The sequence below is a fragment of the Numenius arquata genome, chromosome 8 (assembly GCF_964106895.1).
Source record: "Numenius arquata chromosome 8, bNumArq3.hap1.1, whole genome shotgun sequence".
NCBI lineage: Eukaryota > Metazoa > Chordata > Aves > Charadriiformes > Scolopacidae > Numenius > Numenius arquata.
In genome coordinates this window covers 55222020-55243171 of record NC_133583.1, presented here as the reverse complement: position 1 = coordinate 55243171, position 21152 = coordinate 55222020, and the positions used below count along the sequence as shown (strand labels likewise).

Genomic DNA, 21152 nt, shown 5'->3' with positions numbered 1-21152 from the left:
CTGAGCATCAGGATGTTAGAAATGCCATTTTTAGCAAATCTTTACATCTGTAGCTCTGCCTTCAAAATAGGTTATGGAAGATACTGAGTGTCTTGAGTGGCCTTTGAATAGCAGAAGCGGTATTTGCAAGAGATACAGACAGCAAGGACTGCTGCCAACAACCCCACATAATAGATAACAGAGCGGTGGATTTCTTTGGTAGCAACAAGGTTACACTGATTTACGAATGCATTTTTTTTAAATGCCATGCGGTGGGTTTTTTTTAGCGGGATCCAACTTTTATAAATTTGTTAGCAAAGTTCAACTTTACAAAATTACAACGGCCCGTCTTCTCCTAGTAAAGCTTTCCCCAGAACAGCAGAGAAGAACTAAAAATGTGTGAAGGATGGCTGTTCAGTGTATTGGACAGAACAGGAATGAATTCCTGTGGCCCTACATACAGTTTTATAATTCTGTCTTTAATCATTGCCAACAGAGGTCGTCCAGTTTGATGTTTGACTTTTGGATCAAAGTGAAGCTATTTAGTCCCGAAAGGTTTTTATTACTTGTCTTGGTTCTTTTTAGTACTCACAGCTGGAGTTTTATGTTCCCTCAAACTGTTACTGCTCTAATAGACTGTGTACCTCCCAGTATCAAACCAGGTGGGGATAGAAAACACCCAAGTTTACACTGGGGAAATACCTACTGTTAAGAGTCCTGCCTTTTTGGCCAGTTGATTTACAGTGGTCACTAAGAGGTTACTGGCAGTGCAGGGACTGAACTCAGAAAGCAAGGAACAGAGATAGGTGTGTTCTTTTGTGACAGGGGTGTGCATCTCAGGGACAGATGAATGACTTGGTCACGGAACCCGCCCTTCTGGTTGATGGAAGGAGCTGGTACGTGGCCATCCTAATGAATAGTGGTCACAGAGGCTTGGTTTTGGGATAAGCAGTTTTGTGCCCCATGAGAGATTTAACGTTTTCTCACTCATGCAGTGTCTTAAAGGAATTACTGGTCATGTTTTCCACCTCATTTACAAGACACAGATGTGTCAAACTCGCCTCTTTCCACAGAATTACAGAATTGTAGGGGTTGGAAAGGACCTCTGAAGACCATGTAGTCTCCCCCCGCCCCGTCCAACCCCCCTGCCAAAGCAGGTTCACCCAGAGTCGGCTGAACAGGAACACATCCAGGCGAGATTTTAATGTCTCCAGAGAAGGAGACTCCACAGTCTCTCTGGGCAGCCTGTTCCAGTGCTCTGCCACCCTCGAAGTTTTTCCACATGTTCAGATGGAACTTCCTGTGTTCCAGCTTCCTGTGTTCCAGCTGGTTTTCAGGCAAACTGTGGTCTGTATCTGGACCCAGAATCTTTACAGTACAATGCTGGCTGGTTCAAAAAAAACCCCAAAAGCACTCAGCAAGAAGCTCTCCATTAGGTAGTCTTACACTGTTAAAAGTCAATAGGAGAATCCTTTCCTCCTCACGCTGTATGTCATGGCAGATGACTTAGGAAAGCAGCAGAATCAGAGATACTCGTGCAGCAGCAGCAATTCCTTGGCTTGTTCTTTCCAGGTTCCAGATGACTTTAAATCTTGAATTGCAGAACTCAGCTCGTGTTCCCTGGTGGCAAGGAGGGTGTTCTACTGGGTCTTTAGCCTAGCAGGTTTAATGACTCTAATCTGCCTGCTCAAGGTTTCTTCTACAAGGATGATGTGTCTGATATTTCAGGATTCTCAGAGGAGTCCTGAGCATTAGATATGGTTATGAAATATATTTAGTTTAATAACTGAAACTAAATGCCATAACAAGCACAGCATGCAACTAATGCTCAACGCACCTGACCGGTCAAGCTCTTCTCAGAACAGAAAATTGATTTTTTCGTTTTCTGATTATGTGAAAAATAGCTTTATTTGCTTACAGACAGATCCAGTTGACTATGTGGAAAGCCTTTGTGAGAACATGCAGTTGTTTCAGAAGGAGGATTTTCTGACAGGAGACCAGCTCTTGTTTGAATACAAGCCTGAGGTAAATACTCTTTGAACTCTGATTACGCGTTTTGATGTAAGGAAAATACGGGCATAGGGTATAATATAGGCAACGTATATAGGCATTTGTAATTAGGCCTAAAACAGACACAGGTTTCGTATTAATTGAAACACTATTTTTATATTCAGAAAGCAAATCTTTTCTTGTAAGCTTGTTATGTCTTGTTCTTGCTGTGTTCAGACCGAGAAGCCTTTGCTGGCTCAGGCAGAGCCAGTTGCGTTTGAACTGAAGTATTGTCTTGAACTTACAGATCATTGCTGATGCCCTGAACCAGCTCAGCCCTCAGAAAGCCAACCTGGTGTTGCTGTCTGCTGCCAACGAAGGCCAGTGTCATCTAAAAGAGAGGTGGTTTGGAACACAGTACAGCGTGGAAGGTAAAACAACGGCAGAAACTTAGAGAATGTCCGATTCACAAAGTAGAGACATTAAAAGGGTGACAACGCAAAATACAACCACAGGGAAGCAGAGAAGTGAATCCTCAGTGCTAAACTGACCTCATCATCAGTCAAATACTCTGTCCTACTCAATAATTGTTCTTCTTTGTTTGGTATCAGTTAATTCCCCCCTCCCAGGTTTACAATTGTTTGAGGAGGTGGGAATCCCCTGGGCTGCCATTCAAGTCCTGAACAGGGAAAAGAACACAAACAGTGGAGGACAGGGTGTGTTGGTCGCTGGATTTCTAATGCAGACAGGCTTAATTTACTTTTTAATATGACTCCTTCAGTCCTGCACCAGGGGAGTTTGCAGGAAGGGATTTAGAAAGAGTCATGATGAACCAGGTGACATTAAGAAACTCCTATTGTTCTGCAAATCTTCATGGAGATAGCTAAGAGATGAGGTGACTGGTCTAGGAAATAGGGTAGCATTACCTTCCTGTTGAACTAAATGCATTTCTTGTTTTTTTTAATAGATATTGACAAGTACTGGAGTGATTTATGGGCCAGTGACTTTGAGTTAAATCAGGATTTACATCTTCCAGAAGAAAACAAATACATAGGTAAGGCATCTGAACATGAGTGAAATCTTCCCCCAGTAATTTATTTGAGAATTTTCTGTGGTTTAGAAACGATCTTAATTTCCATCTGCACATCCACCTGAATTTTATTTAATGTTCTTTTATTTATAAGAACTGAGTTTTTGTAAGATGTAAACTTACAGGTCATACATCCATAACAGAGCAGGCCTCACACAATCAGCGAGAGTTAACACAGAGCTCTGGACACCCTAGAAGAGCAATTTTATTTACTTAATCCTGCTGGTCTTGAAAGCATCTAAATACCATCTGGCTTTGTTGCCAAAACCAAATGAAAATAAACCCACAACTTGTGTCTCCTGGGTGGAATGCAACATCTCCATTTCTGCACTGCTTCTGAGCCACTGTTCTGGTGTGCTACTGAAAAATAAGTGTTCTTTGGGTCCTGGAAAGCGTTATCATGTATAATTTAGCAAACTGGGAGGGGGGGAAAATGTATTCTGTTGCTAATGTTAAAGACTTTCAGGCGTGTAGCCTGCCTGTGTCTGTGAAACACACTGACTTCTGGGTTTGGTTTGCTTTTTCTTTTTCTTAGCCACCGACTTTGCTTTGAAAGTTGCCGACTGCCCTGAGACAGAATATCCAGTCAAAATACAAAGCACACAACAAGGCTGTCTCTGGTACAGGAAGGATGATAAATTCAAAATCCCAAAAGGTAAACACCTTAGGGCTTCCCGAAGAATAGGAATTCCGTGTTTTTACCAGCTGGAATTTATTTGAAGGCAAATAACCCGTGATAGCGTTCACCATTTAAACTCAGTGTTTACTGTCAGCTCTTCCGTGGTTCTTTTGATGTGTTTATTAGTTATAATAAATGAGAAGCAGGTAAATTACCCTGCAACAAAGAAATCCTGCTGATACCTCCGGTTAAAAAGTAGAATCACTGAAATACACTGACTTCTGACTGACTGCGGGCAGAATTTGGCAGACAGAATGTGATACTGGGACAAGGGCTTGAAAATGAACACATGAATTAGAAGAGACTGTTGTCTGCTCTACAGAAAGAGGAAAAATATAGCCTGGATCTGAGACAAATGTGGAAAATATATTGCTGCTTTCAAGCAGAATGTCACAATTTTTAGTGTCTGTTAAACAGATGTTTTGTGGAGTTGTCTTTTTTATTTGTGTTGGTCACATCGTGTCAGTGTTCTGCAAAGCACGGCTTGGTATTTTCTGTTACTTTGTATTTTTTTAAGGGAAGTTTTCAGAGTGAAAAGAGAAGACATTTGATGATGACTTAATATAAGCAAAAATATATTCTTATAGCTGAATGACCATTTTCGTTAGACTCAAATGAATAACCCGATGGAAATAGGTTTGACTTTAAATAGCTGTCACTTTTTATACAATTGCTCATTTAAGTTTCTCTTTCCCCACCACCAGGTTATGTTCGCTTCCATCTGATCTCTCCATTGATACAGCAGTCTGCAGAGAAGTAAGGATTACGTTATTTGTACTTACCTTGCAGAGTAACTAAATTCCCGTACCTGCTGAAAAACGATGGAGAGAGATTAATTTTAAACTGGAATAGAATAAGGCTTCGTTTTCTCACGTTCTTACACATCCCTTGTGGTTTTATCTGTAGTCTGGCGAGAGTGGTTCTGCAGCAGGTCGTTACTGCAGCAGAGAGACGTGTAGGAATTTCATGGCGTGTTAGTCCCCAGTGCAAGTTTTGGAAAAACTAATGTAACAACAGCAGTGCAGGTACCAGAAGGAGGTGCTTGGGGAAGGAGTCGGTCCTGAAAGGAGCAGTCTATGGTCATGCCGTGAACCGGCAACTTGGGAGTCTGTAGGAGGAGGTGAAGAGACTCTCGGCAGCGTTTAGAAACCAGCTGTTGGTGGGACAGACCTGAAGATTGTAGCTCTGCATGTCCTGCACTTCTGCTAGTCTTAGGCTGGCACTGCTGTTTGTAACCAATTTCGTAGTGCCTTTCTAATAACCCCGCTGAGACCTGCACAAGCGATGTTCATTCGTCCCCCGTTCCTTTACACAAAATATAATACTTCCATTTTCTGTGCTTATTCAGTGTTTTGAGCACTGATGTGTTACAATGTGCATTCCTAGCTTGAAGAAATCTTAAATTATGTGAAGCTGGAATCTTATTCATTGCAAAGAGCAGCTGAATATTAAAATGTTTGTTAAGTAGTGTCATTTGCTTTCAAGACAAAGGGAAACTTGCATTCTGTATTTCCAGGTTTGTTGAAAATTTCTGTTTGAATCTCATTTTACTCAAGTATCAATTTCTGTCGGAGAACTTCGTGTGTGTGCCATCAAACTCACTTGGCTTGATTTTTACCTTTCTTCTATTCTTTCCTTTTTTAATTTCTTTTTAACCCTCTGCCCTTTTCTCCATCCAGCATCGTTTTGTTTGACACGTTTGTAAGCATCCTTTCCCACAACCTTGGTGAACCAGCTTACGAAGCAGACGTCGCTCAGCTGGAATACAAGCTGGTCGCTGGAGAGCATGGGTTAGTCATCCGAGTGAAAGGATTCAATCATAAACTACCTGTAAGTACTGTTCATCTTCTAGATACTTCTATGCACGCTGCTTTTCAGGGTCTGTGCCTTTTGTCCTAGCAGCTGGAGCCTCGCTGGCTGCAGCTTTGAATGTTTAGATGGCGTATTCTAAATTGGAAAATTTGTGTCTCTTCAGACACAGGATAATGCAGAAAATGCTTTTCCCTGTGCTTACGTGTATAAAGATGTAGTTTTATTCACTTAAATAAACTCAAATGACTGACCTTAGGCTGACTGAAGAGAAATCTTCCTTTAATTAATGACTGTATCTCCATTGAGACTTTAACAGCTTTTCCTTTAAAAAGAGCTATGAGTCTCCCGTGTCCCTTCAGAGCCTCTCCGGCTATAAACTAAAGCTATTTGCACATTGTCTGGGGAAGTTTGTCTGAAAACAGGTGCTGCTAACAATTTGACTTTGGAGATAGACTCATTTTGGGTGCAGTAGCTAAGAGCTTACCTTATGAGGATGGGGGGATCCCTGTTCCCATTCTCTAAACACCAGCCGTGTAAGACATGGCAAGCACAGAGAGGGTGTAGTGGTCAAGGGGGGAGAGAACCACCAAGCAGCTTCTTTAGACTTGTGTTGCGAGAGCTTGGCTGGAGCTCTAATAAGATGTCAATCTTCCGTGAGACTTCTCAATGTGAGCTTTAACAGGAAAAGCCAGAGGTGCAAACGATGATCAGAGGGATGGAGCACCTCTCCTGTGAAGACAGGCTGAGAGAGTTGGGGTTGTTCAGCCTGGAGAAGAGAAGGCTCCAGGAAGACCTTATAGCAGCCTTCCAGTACCTACAGGGGGCCTACAGGAGAGATGGGGAGGGACCTTCTATGAGGAAGTGGAGAGATAGGATGAGGGGTAATGGTTTCTAACTGAAAGAGGGGAGATCTAGATTAGATATTAGGAAGAAATGCTTTATCCTGAGGGTGGTTTCCTCAGGCTTTATCCTGAGATGCTGGAACAGGTTGCCCAGAGAAGTTGTGGATGCCCCATCCCTGGAGGTGTTCAAGGCCAGGCTGGATGGGGCTTTGAGCAACCTGCTCTAGTGGTGTCCCTGCCCATGGGGCAGGGGGGTTGGAACTCCATGATCTTTAAGGTCCCTTCCAACCTGGACCATTCTATGATTCTAAATAGCATGGTCTGAATATTCTTTTTAAATCATGACTGTTGTTCTGTTGCGATGTCATTGTGCCAGTCAACTGTAAAGGGAAAAACCGGACTATTTGATACATCGATATTGGAGTTACAGGCTGGCTTTGTTCCCATAGAATTCGGAAACTCCTGTTGATTTGGAATATTGAGCTTTTTTCATTCACTTTCTAAAAATGTGGTCCTTTTGAAAACCGACTGTAATTAAAAGTGTTTAGTGAAGAACATCTAACAGAATTGAGGAATGTGCTTTAGTAACTCTGCACATCTCTTATGTTGATCAAATAATGATGATTTTTTTTATTATTATTATTATATAGGATTAAGTTTAAATCAGTTCTTTAAAAAAAACCCAAAACCACAAAAAACCCCAACTGAAAACTTTTTTCTTTACAGCTTCTATTTCAGCTCATCATTGATTACTTGTCTGACTTCAGCTTTACTCCGGCAGTTTTTGAAATGATAACGGAGCAGCTGAAGAAAACGTACTTCAACATCCTCATCAAACCCGAGACTCTGGCCAAGTGAGTTCTGGGGGAGGGCAGAAGGTGGCTGCAGTAAGTGCTGAGGTTGAGCCGAAGAGCTCGGAAACAGCTCCTCTGTGCTCGTGGAGGCTTGTTCCGGGGTTTAGCTTGTGGCTCAGAGAGCTCAAGCAGCTCTGCCACCAGCATATCAAATGTGGGTCAGATTGGACATCCAGGCAGCTGCTGCTCTGAAGCGACCCGTAGCCAACAGCAGGTGCTGAGGGAGGGCGGGATCAGCCCACAGCCGTGCTCCTGGGGACCATCTTCCCGTCCCCAGTACGATCCCGAGTCAGAAATGGGATCTCTTACATTAAACAGCTCTTGACAGCCTGTGGTGTTGTTTTCCTCCATGCATCGCAGGGACGTGCGCCTCCTGATTTTAGAACACGGCAGGTGGTCCATGATAGACAAATACCAGACGCTGATGAACGGCCTTTCCATCGAGTCCCTCTCGTCCTTTGTTAAGGCTTTCAAATCACAGCTCTTCGTGGAGGGTCTCGTACAAGGAAACTTCACGAGCAGAGTAAGTAGAGCTTCAGCGCCTCACACGCACTGAAACTCCTTCTTAAAACGTGCTTTAACGCAGTTGCCACAACTCCAGCACTCACCTGCCCGCTGAGTGCCTCTTCTGTACTGGCCACCTGGAGAATCCCTGCTACAGGGCAGCTTCACCTCTAACGACTCGGGAATGCTCATCTGGATAAGCCCCTGGGGAGCCCATAGTTGCCAATTCAAACAGAGGGGTTTTTTTTCAGGAAATTGGATTTAAACTGCAGAGAGGGGAAAGTGTGGTAGAAAAGGGCCTGTAACCTGTTTCCCCTGTTGTCACCGTTTTTTGTGCTGTTTGGTGTGTTCATATATTTGATATTGAGAAATGGCCATGGTGGTGCCACAGGTGGAACCTCCCCTCAAAGTACATTTATCCTGGGAATTTGATTGCCTACACGGTTTGATCAAACCTCAGTGAGGTCCAGTCATCTTCAGACTTGTTAAACACCTGCAGTGTTCATCCAAGTCGTCTACCATGGGACTGGGTCACGCATAGTCCTCGTCAGGCTTTTTAAAATAGGGCTGTGGTGGGGCTTAGCTCCATGTATCCAGCATCGGTGAGTGCCTGCGTGTGACATGAGAGAAACCTCCTGCGATTATGATTGGCGCCAAGAAGTTTGTCTTAGCTGGTGGTGTTTGTCCTCAAACTGTTTAAAGCCTCCTAAAGAAAAACTGCTAATGTCCTTTGGGAGGTCAGATTCCTGTCATCTCAGCTGTCCCTTCCTGAGCTGTGGAACAGGAGGTCTGAGAATGTAATTGTGGTTTGCTGAGAACCTTCATACAAAATGCTTTTGTTGCTGCAGCCTCTGTGAGCTGAGCTCCTTTCACAGCGTGGCACGTGCAGCCCTGGAACTCCTACAGCAGTTTTTCTGTTTCTCTTGCTTCCTCCCATTTCTTCCACTTTCCAAGAGTCTTCTTCTCGAAGTTCCAACTTCATGCAGAAGAGGGGCCTTTCCTCCTCCTCCGGGCACCCTGTGCTGTTGGGATGGTGATGCTGTTTCTCTGGCTTCTGCATTCTCCTTCTGGAGAAGTTAGAGTGCAAGAAGCTGCCGGGAGACTCCGTTTGCCTTGCGGCTTGGCGCAGAGGAGGGACTTGGGATAAGGACAGGGGGCAGGGACGTAGGTGGCACGACAGAGCTCGGGGGGGTCACTTTCTCAAGCGATGCACTGCGGCGTGTGGCTGTGAATCGGGGTAATAATTCTCTTCTAAATCAAACTTCTGTTTCTGCTTTCTCTCCTAGGAAGCAAAGGATTTTCTGAATTACGTTGTTCAGTGAGTACTCTTGGCTCTCGCATCGTTCATTATGTGGAAACTGTAATTGAGTTAAGATTCATTTCTGGGGGAGGGGGCCGGGGTGGGAGCGATGTAGAAATTCCCTTCTCCCCTCCTGGATACTGGTGCTGCCGCTGTTTGCGGGAAGTGACTGTTCGTCGTGGCAGCTCAAGCGGGACATCGTTCGGGGAAGGGGAAAATAATGTCAGACCGAGTGTGTAAATGCCTGGGTGTTGTATCGGTTCTGGGTAAGGTGTGAGTGGGTGGGTGACGCTTTGCTGTTTGTTCTCCCTTCAGAAAGCTCCAGTTCTCCCCCCTGGTCCATCCCTGCCCCGTTCAGTTCCGGGTGGTGGATTTGCCAAACACGCATCTGCTCTGTAAGGTGAAAACTCTCAACAGAGGCGATGCCAACTCCGAAGTGACAGTCTATTACCAGGTAACGCGGCAGCTTGGTGTGTGCTGGCCTGTCCCCTCTGGTAGCTGCTCATGTCGTACCTAAGTCACAGCTTGGACAGGACAGGGATGTTGCAGAGGATGCACCGAAACCCCGTGTGAGCACTCACCTGGGGCCCAAGAGGCTGAACCCAGGTGGGCTCTGGCAGAGAAAGGGCTTCCCTGAACCAGCATCTTCCCCTCCCAGCCTGTGCCAGCAGCTGGGATTGTGCCTCGGTGATTTCCTGGTGTCCTCACCGCTGATCTCCTGGTTCTAGGCTGAGCCCCTCCACTCTCTTTTGGAGGCCACATTGAGGCCCCCACAGAAAACAAGAACTTTCCACCTGCCCCTGCTGTGAACTGTAATTTAGTGCCATGGTCCAGGCTGAAGTGTGTCCCACAACTGTCACCTTGGTCTGAACTACAGCATTTAACTCCATGAAATCACCCTAAATTCTTCCTTTTCCTTCTAGTCAGGTGCCAGGAACTTGAGGGAATATACCCTCATGGAGCTGCTTGTGGTAAGTTGGTGTTTGTGTCTCCTACCTCATCAGAGCGTCTCGCCTGAAAACAGTGCTTGGAACTCAGATAGGGCCATGGGGCTAAATGGGACAAAGGGGACAGCAGGTGTCTGTTGCTCACTCTGGTTAAAGTGGTGAGTGTCTGGGACAGGATCCCCAGCTGCCGCAGCGATGGACCGTAGAGAAGATTTTTTGTCTCAGCCCCAGAAGCCCGAGTGCTCTGTTAACTGGGTGGGTGCAGTGGGAAAGCTGGCGCTTGGGTTGTGTTCAGGTGTCGCGCTCTTGTTTCTGTGCGGAGCCTGAGGGTGGCTGCAGGGGAGCATCGATTCCGCTGTAACACATCGGGGCTCTCTTTCAGATGCACATGGAAGAGCCTTGCTTTGACTTCCTGAGGACCAAGCAGACCCTCGGGTGAGTTTAGTGTGGGGGATAACTCCTTTGCCGTTCCCTGCTATTTTTACTCTGGGAAACCAGCACAGTGGCTAATTCCTGTTATTTTAATGGATACAGTGACATAAACACGTCAAACCCAAGTGCAGCCATTCATACAGGCTGCAGCCGAGTTGCTTTCGAGTCCTATAAAAATTGCATCTATTACTGTGTGTTAATTGGGAATTATTCAGCGTCAGGTTGTTCCTTCTCCTTCCCAAATCAGCCCCCCCGTTGCCCAGGGCTGTTTTCGCGGCAGCTCCGGGATGCGTAGCAGCCTCCCTCAGAGGCGCCCTTCTGCCTCAGGAAACTGGAATGAGCTTTCCACAGCTCTGGGTGCGTCAGTGAGGAACTGGTTTGCAGGAACACAAACACGCACGCGTTCTGCCAAGCTTTAAAAGGATTGCCTCAAAATGAGAAAACACTGAAGTGCAGTGATGCAGGAAATAAAGGAAAGGAGATTATTGAGAATTTATAGCTGAGATTTTTTCTTTCTAAAGCACCAACGCTATTTCACTATTTTAGCTCGTAGCATGTCCTGTAAATAAAATATTAATTATGCTTGTATAATGACTGTATTGTCACACCCCTCCCCTTTTCTTTTTAAGCTACCACGTGTACCCTACCTGCAGGAATACTTCTGGGATTCTTGGCTTCTCGGTCACAGTAGCAACCCAGGCAACTAAATACAAGTAAGCGCGTGCCCCCTGGTGACTCTTTGTCACCACTCCCAGCTTTGGGCTGCGGGCGTCGTCCCTGAGCCAACAGCACCCATTTCTGGTGACCTTATCGCACCGTGTTCACACTGAACATCCGAGCCTCACGGGAGATGGTGAGGTGTCAAACTGTCACCATGTTCACGTGTGGTATTTTGTGGAAGTGGCGTATTTACACAACTGAAGAATTATTACTGAGAGGTTTCGCTGACTCTTGTTCCGTTAGATGAGGCCACAGCTGACTTCACTTTGCACCTGCTCTCATTTAGGAGCTCACACCCGTTTCAGGCCCCAGAGGGTTGGGGTTTTTTGCTCTATGAGGGGGGTTAAACCCAAAGGGAATGTGAAAAGTGAGTACTCCTGGCCTCAGCTTGTGACACTGCTGACAGCTGCAACATAGTGACTAAAAAAAGACACCTAAGTAAAACAATAGCCTTAAGCTTCTTAAAACTGCAGCAGTTCTGACTTGAGTAGGGAAAAGTAATCCAGAGAGTAAGGAAAATATCCCCCTGCCCTTTTGAAGACACTCTGCCAGGAGAGCTCAGTCTGTCCCCAGGTACATCCTGTGCAGCTGCTGCTCTGCCTCCGCTGCAGCCACCAGAACAGGCTTATGGTTTTGTTCAAAGCTGGGGTTAACTACAGGTATTCGACCCGCCAAAGTTGAAGGGGTATATGAAAAATATGCAACTTATGTAAAATAATACTGTGTCAGTGAAAGTTTAATTAGCACAGAGTAGGGTTGCCTTTAATTTTTACATTTGGATGACATTCCCATTTCTGAGGGCTGTGTCAGCTGTGAAGGTTTTCATGTCTCAGAAGCCTCACAATCCATCACATCATGTCCTTTTTCTTTTTTTTTTTTTTTTTGTGTCTGCATGCAGTAAAAGATAACTGTTTATGTGCAGGGCTGGTGACACAGCACAGGCTGCTGCTGGGTACAGCACAGGGTGCGTCCCCGACAGCGTCACAGCAGCGACGCCTCTTACCTGAAGTCCCTGTGTTTGACCAAGACTCAATAGAGCTAAAAATCAGAGCACGGGGTTTATTCCCTGACCCCAGGGAAGACAGAAAAGATGGCGTTCACAGAAGTCTGAGCGTTTCAAGGGGATGAGGGAAATAAGCCTCTCCCAAACACTCCCTCGTTATTTGAGGGCCATTCTGCTACTTTACCCCACACTATTATTTTTTTAATTTTTCCTGCCTGATTTAATTATTTAACTCTTTTCTAGTTCTGAATTGGTTGACAAGAAAATAGAGGAGTTTCTTTCTTGCTTTGAAGAGACAATCAAGCAATTAACTGAAGACGCTTTTAGCACTCAGGTAAACATACATCTCTCAGATTCTTGAAAAGCTCTTCCTTGAACTGCTAAATAGCACCCGAGCAGGAGGATTTGATTACACCCATTTGGGATATTTCTGAGATATTTCTGGACAAAGGACTTGCTTTTAAACCCTTCCTCTTACTCCGTTCTGCAGTTACTCTCCCAACATTTGCTCTCTGGCCATTTACAGTTTGAAAGCAATGACCCCCCCCCCTTGTTCACGTAATTTGGGTTTTCTTTCAACTCCAGTGAATACGACAGCAAATCAAGGGAGTTCAAACCTTTTGAAACTAATTGTTTTGTCTTTTTCAAATGCAGGTTACAGCTTTGATAAAACTTAAAGAATGCGAAGACTCCCACCTCGGAGAAGAAGTAGACAGGAACTGGAATGAAGTGGTGACGCAGCAGTATCTCTTTGACAGACTGGCCCGGGAGGTGGGTGGCCCCTCGATGTTGTTAAGCGATGCCAAAAGGAACACTCACACCTCACTTTTTGCAGCAGTTTTAAATGCAAAGCATAAATTTACGCTACTAGTGACACAGCGTTTCTAAAACTACATGCTATTTTAAAAAGGTTTTTTTATCTAATGGGAATGAGTTTGTAGAGAAACCGTATTTATGTGCTACTTAAACCTCGTTCCTGTGGGTTGCAGATCGAAGCTCTGAAGTCTGTTACAAAATCAGACCTGGTCACCTGGTTCCAGGCTCACAGAAGCAACAAGAAGAAGATGCTCAGTGTCCACGTGAGTGTTTGCCAGCTCCATGCTGCCAACTTCTGAAATGCCAGACTTTGATAACCTGAGAGAGCCCAGTAAGGCTGGAGAAGAAGAGCTCTGTAATCCAACTTCTCATGTAGTGGTTACCCACATTACTGCTCGTATTTTGTACAGGTCTAATTATTACCGTCATTTGAATTGCATTTAGGTATCTGTATTTAATTGTCAGGACAGATGAACATTGAATGAGGTTCAAATTATAGAAGCTTAATGACAAATTTCTTATTTTGTAATTTTTTTTCCAGGTGGTTGGATATGGAAAACATGAAGGGGACGCGGAGGTTTCAGCTGCCTCAGAAGTACAGAATTCTTCATCTGGTGAAATACCTCAGCTTGTTTTCTTGCCCCCGTCTTCTTTGATGACAGGTGTTACTTCCATCAAGGACATCAAAGCTTACACATCAACTCTGAATGTTCTCCCTTACCATAAAATATTAAAATAAAATGACATCGTGCCCTGCAGTGATGTGTAATACAGGTGCTTTCTGCAACATAAACGTTACAAACCTGTTTTTATTCAAACTGGGCTGTAGTGTTAGCTGGGATGAAGACGTCCGTTCAGATACCGTGGAAGCTTTCCTCAAGTAAGTTTCCAGCCAACCTCTCTCATTAATCTCCCAAGTTCATTAATAATAGGCGCAGCTCGGACTTGTAGCTGGAGCAAAGGGAGAGGTCTCCCCACCACCAGAAAGATGCCACGTTCTCCTCTCCAGCTGGCTGAAGGCGGGGGGCTGTGCCTGTTGGGCCTGTTCTGTGCGTCCTTCCGGCAGGGCTGCAGCAGTGCCGCCTCCCAGAGAAAGTAATTCCTCAGTTCTCCTGGAGTTACGGAGTGGGCGGGAGGGGAAAAAAGCCTAAAGCTTCAATCTCACACTGCTTTTTTTTTAGTTTTTCTGTATGTGCAACATAGACAAAATTGAGATGAAATCAAATAAAAGCTAGATTTAACTGTGGAAAGAAAAATAGTTTGATTGCTACATATAGCAACTTACTTGACTATTATTTAATTTCTAGCAAAAGCACAGAAATGCAAAGATTCTTAACGTGCTGCTGAGCTTCTCTACTGAAGCAAACCTGGATACAGAGTCCAGAAAAATTCTCCTGTGGATGCTGCAAATTCTGCTCCTTTTGCTCATTCATGAACTACTTTAAGGAGTAGGTTTAGCTGCAAGGATTCCAGTGGGAAAAAAATAATACTAATACATTTCACATAAAACAACTGATCCATCACTCAGCTGAAAAAACAGTCTTGCTGCAAAGGTTTATTATGAAATAAATAAAAAGTCCATAAGAGAAGTTTGAAAAATCTATTTTATGAAGCTTTAAGATGCACTGAGTAGAATTATCTATGGTTACATTTTAATCTCAAAATAACAAAGTTATTTTGGGCAAGACACTGAAATGCCAAAAGATTTGATTATCATACAGGTGGAAGATAACATTTACGTAGCGTTTTTCTAACAAATTGTCCCATCAAAGGAACCCTCATATTTACACCTCGCAAACATTAGCTAGATTAAATGACGTCTTGCATTTTCCTTTCTTGGGTTTTTTTTTTTAAATATGTAGGACCCAGGAATATTACGCAACTGATACCAATGCCACGGCCTTCACAGTGGTTATACAAAGTGGAAATGCTTCCCGGCCCAGGTTCTCCACGCTTTAGAGGCATCAGTAATGGGGCTCAAGAGCCTGCCTTTGAAGCCCGAACACACCACACCACCAGTAGGGCAGAGTCCCACATAAGTTACTGCACAGCCAAGACATTGCTTGTTTCGTTTAATTGCTTATCTGCATCAGTAAGTCCAGTATCCCTGAGATAGGAACCACTGTAGTTGGAGGGGTCAGGCTCTCCAAACGGTACGTACGTGATAACTGATGACTATCTTGGTATCAGATGTAAACTTTGCTAAGCCAAGGCTTGAATGTTTTCTGGTTTTTCTAACCCATTTAATGTTTACTGGCAGCAAGTCGTTTCAATAGAGGCTCATCATAAACCCAGCATTCTCCATCTTCGTGGAATAACTAGGGAAAAAAGGCAATAATCAGATATAAGCTTTTCATGACTCGGTTGGAAAGGAACAAATGCTACAGGTTAGAGGGCATTTATGCTGTTCGAATAAAGCTCACCCTTGTTTCCCACGAGGTCTCGTTCTCCTTTCTGGCTCTGGCTTCAGCTCTTTGTCTTTCTTCCAGCGCGTGTTTTGCAGCTGTGGCTGCATCGATGTCTCTAATTTTTAAGTTGTAGGTTACGTCTTTCCATAAGCTTAAAAAAAGAAATGTGGATGGAGATTGCTTTATAGAAGCAAAGTGCTACAAGGTAGTAGAAACATATTACTGGCTATTGGTCATTGATACTCGTTTTAATTAAGGTGGGTCTCACGTATTGAAAGGGCAGAAAAAACACCAATATATATTAAAACACAACTGCACTGTCTATTGCCAGGAGTGAGGAGGCTGTAGTGAAGCTCCTTGGAACATTGGGTCCCCATGAGGATGTGACTGAGAACTACAGGTCTCCTCTTCCCAATTAAAACCCGAACCTGCTTGTACCTTGTACCTGCAGCAAAGGCTAATGAGGAGCAGAGTTCATCCATGCAATGAATGGATTAAGTGTCCCAATTAGTCAGACTGTGAACTGCAAACCTGGGTCTAACTGGGGAAAAAAAGAAGGCTTAATTTGCCCATTTAACTCAAGTTCTTACCAGCGAGACTCAAAGTCGTCTTGGTCCTCCAATTTCCTTACCTTCTTCTTAATTGTAGGCATTTTCTTGGTATCTATAAAGACAGCATTCTCCTAGGGAGTGAGATTAAAAAATAAAATAAATCAGTTCTTTATCTAGACTTAAAATTTTATACCCTCACACTCTAGTACACTGATTGTCAGGAAATACATGAAAAGCCATCATTCTTTAGATTCCGTTCTTGCTATAAAAATCAGATTACCTTAAGAATTAATTAACAAAGTAAATTCAGGACTTTTATCCTGAATTCAGCATTCTTGTGATCTTTTGGGCAGTCTCACAGGAGTTCCCAACTAGTCATGTTTGTTTTTTTTAAAAAAACCAACCAAACAAACAAAACCAAAAAAACACCCAAAAATCTTTGCAAGCACAATCTTCCTTTTCTGATGAAAAGGAGAAAAAAAAAAAAAAAAAAAAACACAAAAGAAAAAAAGCTGCATTACCCCTGTTGTGTATTTTGCGTACATGACACCATTCCATTCTCCTTCAATTGAGCAGAAGGGTTTCTTGTCATTGGGAGAACTAAACAGAAAGAAACAGTCATTTCTCAGTTGAATTACAGTAACTGAAAGACCCTAAAGGATCAAAACTCCATCCCAGTTGCTGCACAGTCTGGTTTGTCATCAGCCCTTAAAATGTCCATCACCGATACAGAAAAGACGAGGGTTCTGTTTATAAGCGAGAAGTTTTGCATGAATTAGTTCAACTGGATAAAGCTTCAGAGGAAATGCTGTTCCAGGATAAGACAGGTCTTGCCTTAGGGCTGTATCTGCATTTGGAGTTTAGGAAACTAGTTAGAGGCTTTTGAAATGGATTTAGAGTGATAAGTTTAAGAGTAAAAAGGTTTTGCAAACTTAAAGCTTCTTCCGCAGACTACTGGGAAAACGCTTGTTCAGGAATGACATCTACCAATGTCCGTCAAGAAATGACTTAAAACCAAGTTATGGACCTCATTTTGTCAGCATCATTAGTGATATTACAGCACATCTCCACGTAAGATGAGAATCTCCACTGAATTCTCTGCCCTGGGCGTGTGCACAGGGTCTAACCAAAATCCTCCGAACCCCAGGTACGAATAAGTATGTAAAAATCTGCAGCAAAGCTTTAAGCTTTGAGCTTATGAGCAGCAGCGTTACAAGCCTTGCTTCAGTATTTTGTTTTTAGGAGAGACAGTGATGAAGAAATTTTGGATAATTCAGGAGCGAAAATTTAAAATCTTTGGTCGACAGCTGAGAAGGTTTTCCAGCAGGACAAGGTAGGATGCAGGCCTCCACAGGGTTCCTCTCACAAATCCTGGCTATAAAATGGCATCCCGTGAAAGGCAATCATGAGCTAAATTATTGGGTGTAGCAGTTCCAGTATTTTACACTCCTGACTGTCTTGAAAAAACACTGTCAGCATTTAAGTAGAGAAAAAGTGGAAAACAAACTGCTTACAAAATTTCAGCTGTAATTCTGTGCTTCTTTCCTCCATAAAACGGTTTTGTGTGGAAGATGATGGAAGCATTATAACCTGTCTTTGAGCAATTAATACTGCATTCTCCACCAAGTTCTATCCATGGCACAGTGAGAATAGACCTGCAATTATAAATATATGTATATATTCATTACCTTTTAACTTATAAATATTAATAATGAAATATTATCTGGCATTAAAAATGAAAATAGCAAATACAGCATTTACTTGCCTTCCATAACCATTAGGAAAGGTCAAGATGTAGTGTTCATCATAATCTAGGCATGTGACGCACCCTAGCAAAGAAAAATAAAACCAGATTTTAAAAGCCTGCAGCAAAACCTCAACAGAACTTTTCGTAATGATCTCCTGGAATAATTCACTAACATTTAGAGGCTGAGAATGTCCAGCTTCTAGAGAAGGGAGGGAGAGTGTGTTTACGTGAAAAACCCTGGCCTAAATGATTTCAGCACACAGTGTGCAGAGGGAATCACTGATTCCTAGATACGTAGTGTCAAATTATATAAAATCAAACATTCCTTATGTTTAATAGGATGACTTTAAATAATTTATTTTAAAATTCTAGTTGCAGAATGCAAATTTCTCTTCTATTCTTAAATTTACACACACACACACCTTGGCCGATGTTATGAACTCCAATAGACATTCCTAAGAATTTTGACTTGGTCCATATGTGAGCATTGAACTGTATCCTCTTGCTAAAACACTCTGCGTAAAATGCTGAAACTGAAAAAAAAGGTATTTAAAATAGCAGTGCAAGACATTAATACGATTGTTTCCAAATTCATTCATCAGGAAATATCTCAAAGTGCCTCATACTTATGTGGCAACAGAGTTTGCAATTTGTTTCTCACAAAATCAGTTTATAGAGAAAACTTTCAGCTTCTAAATTTGGAGACAAAATGTAAATTCAAGATTTAAGCCAAAAGCTTGACTTCCCTGTTGCTCCTATCCAGATGCCATCTCTATTAGCAGAGCTACTGTCAACTTACTTGGAGGATGATGAGAGACCTGCTCTGCCACAAACGTTACGCTGCTTTTACTGACCCAAGGGACTGGTCCTTCTGAAACTGGCTCCTGCAGGGCAAGAGAGAGGGTTTTCGTCACTGACAGTGTTCACAAAACAGCAGAAAGCGACCAGATGCTTCCAAGAGAAGTTGCTTCCATGTTTAAAGAAGGCTTCTAAAAACGTGTTGCAGTGATTTTAATTTATTTGTGAGTTTGCTAATTTGATGGGGGATTAACTCCTCGCTCCTGAAACTATGATGCTTTCTAAAGAACATGCAGCTTCTACTCTCTTAAGTATAAATGTATCCGAGGAGTTGTCCCCCAATACAACAGTTAAACTGAAAAAGTCATGTATAAAACCAATTACAAAGTAGTATTTAAATCCACTTAATTTCTTATTAACTAATAAGAAATGAGTGACAGAAATAGTTCTCGTTTTTGCTTCTGAGAAAATCTGATATGCATATTAATAACAATCAGATTATATGTATCACAAAACCAAAAACCAACATTCATTTCCTGTAGCAAATCATGGAAAGTGTAATTCATCATTAGAAACAACGGAAGCACAAACACAATATTGTCTTTATGCCAGCAAACAGGAGTCCAAACATTCACCTCAGAAACAGGAGAATGATTTGAGCAAACTAGCGAACTAACTGGGGGAAGGGGAAGCAAATTAAGTGGGGAAAAATGCATGTTTTATATCTAAGCAATCACATGTACTAAGGCTACATGAAGTATCTCGCCACAGCACTTCTTCTCACATCGTCGTTCGCAACTTCCCAGGTTAAGAAGCCCAAATGAGGTGTTAAAAAAAGGAAAAAAAACCCACAAAACCCCCACCCCAGGCTGGGCTGCAAGTGGTAGAGCTTGTCTCTAGAATCAGGGGGGCACCTTGTTGACTATGGCTCACGTGAATAAATCTGATTAATCCTTGAGTCTCACTGAAACTTGGGCAAATAAGAGAAAAGCTCATACGGTGGTAGATGAGTTCAGATTACGAGTGGCACTACTGCTACTGTGTCCTTCACTTGACCAGAGGTACTCCAGTGAAGTACAAAAGGCAGAGTAGTGGCCAGAGACAGATGTACAACCGAAATATCATCCAAGCTCAAAATGTGAGATGTCTACAAAACAATTTTAAAAGAAGAATTAAATATACTGGAGAAACCGCACTGCTTTCCAGGCTGGCAAGTAAGGGAAAGAAATCCCACTGTTAAAAATACAAGGGTTTAGGGAACTAATAAAAATCACAACTTTGAAAAAAAAAAAATCAAAAAGGAATTCATAGTCAGTGCTATAAAGCAGTTCAGGAAAAAAAGAGAACACTTTCAACTTGTCAAATAGTTCTTAAAAGTTAATTGCTCAAATTTTGTTATGCAAGATATTTTAAACCTCTGTCCAAAGAACAGGAGGAAATCAGCTAAAAAACTGCCACAGTTTGTCAATTTTGCTACTTAAACACAGCATAAGCCACTTCAGTCAGCAAATTAATAAAGCATTGGGAATTATTCGCATGCATTCTAGGAACCAAAAAACATACCACAGGAAACTAACCATATCATCTTCACCTTCAGTGCCTGGTAATACCCAGTGACATCGGAAGATCTCACCCAAAATAGGATTGTAAGGCTTTTTAGCAACCGACCCTTTTCTTCCTGCATGAAAAGCTGAGAGGTACCATTTAACCACTTGAACCATTCGTTCCTTCGGATCCTTCTGGTCACTGATGCTACAGGGGCCAAAAGAGAGAAAAGAAGGATGGGCAAAATGAAATACAAGCAGGTACCTCAAATACAGGAAAGCTTTTGGATATTTGGTTATTTCACAGCTAGAAGTTTGACTACTTGGACTATTTTTCAAATTTAGATGAAAACCCAAGCAATATTCTTCAAAACTACAAGCTTACTTTTGGCAGCCCACAGGGCCATAAACAATATGTCAGATATTAGAAAGAAATTCTTTACTCTAAGGGTGGCGAGACATTGGAAGAGGTTGCCCAGAGAAGCTATGGAGGTCCCATCCCTGGAGGTGTTCAAGGCCAGGCTGGATGGGGCTTTGAACAACCCAGTCTAGTGGGAGGTGTCCCTGCCCATGACAGGGGGTTGGAACTAAGTGATCTCTAAGGTCCCTTCCAGCCCAAACCATTCTATCAATATCAGAACCAGCTAATGCCCTACTTCAAAAATCACATACCTGACAAATAAATCTGGATGTGCAAAAAAGTCAGCATACATTTCCAACAGTGATCTTCTTTCCAGGATAAAAGTTGGAAGAACCACCTATATGAAGAAAAGCAACTCAGAGATCAAGATATTTTAGCATCCTGCACAACAGCATCCTATGTACCAACTGTAAATAGCACACAAAGCACCCACTGCTTCGTATGCCTGTGAGCTGATTGTGTTCTCAAACTTACCAATGAGTTCTGACATATGCAGGTCAGCTGGCACCTTCTATAAAACCAGAGATTTCAGAGGAACTACCCCGTCTTATGTATATTCGAGTCTCCCTTAGAGCAAATCCAACTACATGGCCGAGCGTATCAAAAGATGTTCTTGATTACAATAACACTGATTATTTAATTTCATCTTTATGTACTCTGTCAATTTTCAGTTATAGTCAAAATCTCACTCCATGTAGTCACATTCCCTTATGTGC

General features: G+C 42.9%; 2 protein-coding genes across 8 annotated transcripts in view; one reads left to right on the top strand and one right to left on the bottom strand.

Moving 5' to 3' along the window:
- NRDC (nardilysin convertase) overlaps positions 1-15401 on the top strand; it is a 32156-nt gene extending 16755 nt beyond the window's left edge. Inside the window, exons 15-31 of the mRNA XM_074151493.1 lie at positions 1900-2004; positions 2276-2399; positions 2936-3022; positions 3594-3713; positions 4442-4493; positions 5417-5567; positions 7118-7245; positions 7606-7768; positions 9036-9067; positions 9365-9503; positions 9973-10020; positions 10379-10431; positions 11058-11141; positions 12395-12485; positions 12806-12922; positions 13141-13230; positions 13509-15401. Coding sequence (XP_074007594.1) covers positions 1900-2004; positions 2276-2399; positions 2936-3022; positions 3594-3713; positions 4442-4493; positions 5417-5567; positions 7118-7245; positions 7606-7768; positions 9036-9067; positions 9365-9503; positions 9973-10020; positions 10379-10431; positions 11058-11141; positions 12395-12485; positions 12806-12922; positions 13141-13230; positions 13509-13706 — 1782 coding nt within the window. The 3' untranslated portion in view covers positions 13707-15401. The remainder of the gene's footprint in view (positions 1-1899; positions 2005-2275; positions 2400-2935; positions 3023-3593; positions 3714-4441; positions 4494-5416; positions 5568-7117; positions 7246-7605; positions 7769-9035; positions 9068-9364; positions 9504-9972; positions 10021-10378; positions 10432-11057; positions 11142-12394; positions 12486-12805; positions 12923-13140; positions 13231-13508) is intronic.
- Positions 14493-21152, bottom strand: part of OSBPL9 (oxysterol binding protein like 9) — a 67840-nt gene continuing 61180 nt past the window's right edge. For 3 of the 7 annotated variants that reach the window (XM_074151494.1, XM_074151496.1, XM_074151499.1), the window contains 10 exons: positions 20688-20773; positions 20049-20223; positions 18473-18557; positions 18096-18206; positions 17692-17755; positions 17441-17581; positions 16448-16526; positions 15966-16057; positions 15391-15526; positions 14500-15285 (listed from right to left, as the gene is read on the bottom strand). In XM_074151494.1, coding sequence (XP_074007595.1) covers positions 15211-15285; positions 15391-15526; positions 15966-16057; positions 16448-16526; positions 17441-17581; positions 17692-17755; positions 18096-18206; positions 18473-18557; positions 20049-20223; positions 20688-20773 — 1044 coding nt within the window. In that variant the 3' untranslated portion in view covers positions 14500-15210. Of the gene's footprint in view, positions 15286-15390; positions 15527-15965; positions 16058-16447; positions 16527-17440; positions 17582-17691; positions 17756-18095; positions 18207-18472; positions 18558-20044; positions 20224-20687; positions 20774-21152 lie in introns of all 7 variants that reach the window. The other 4 variants (XM_074151495.1, XM_074151497.1, XM_074151498.1 and 1 more) reach the window with 2 other exon arrangements.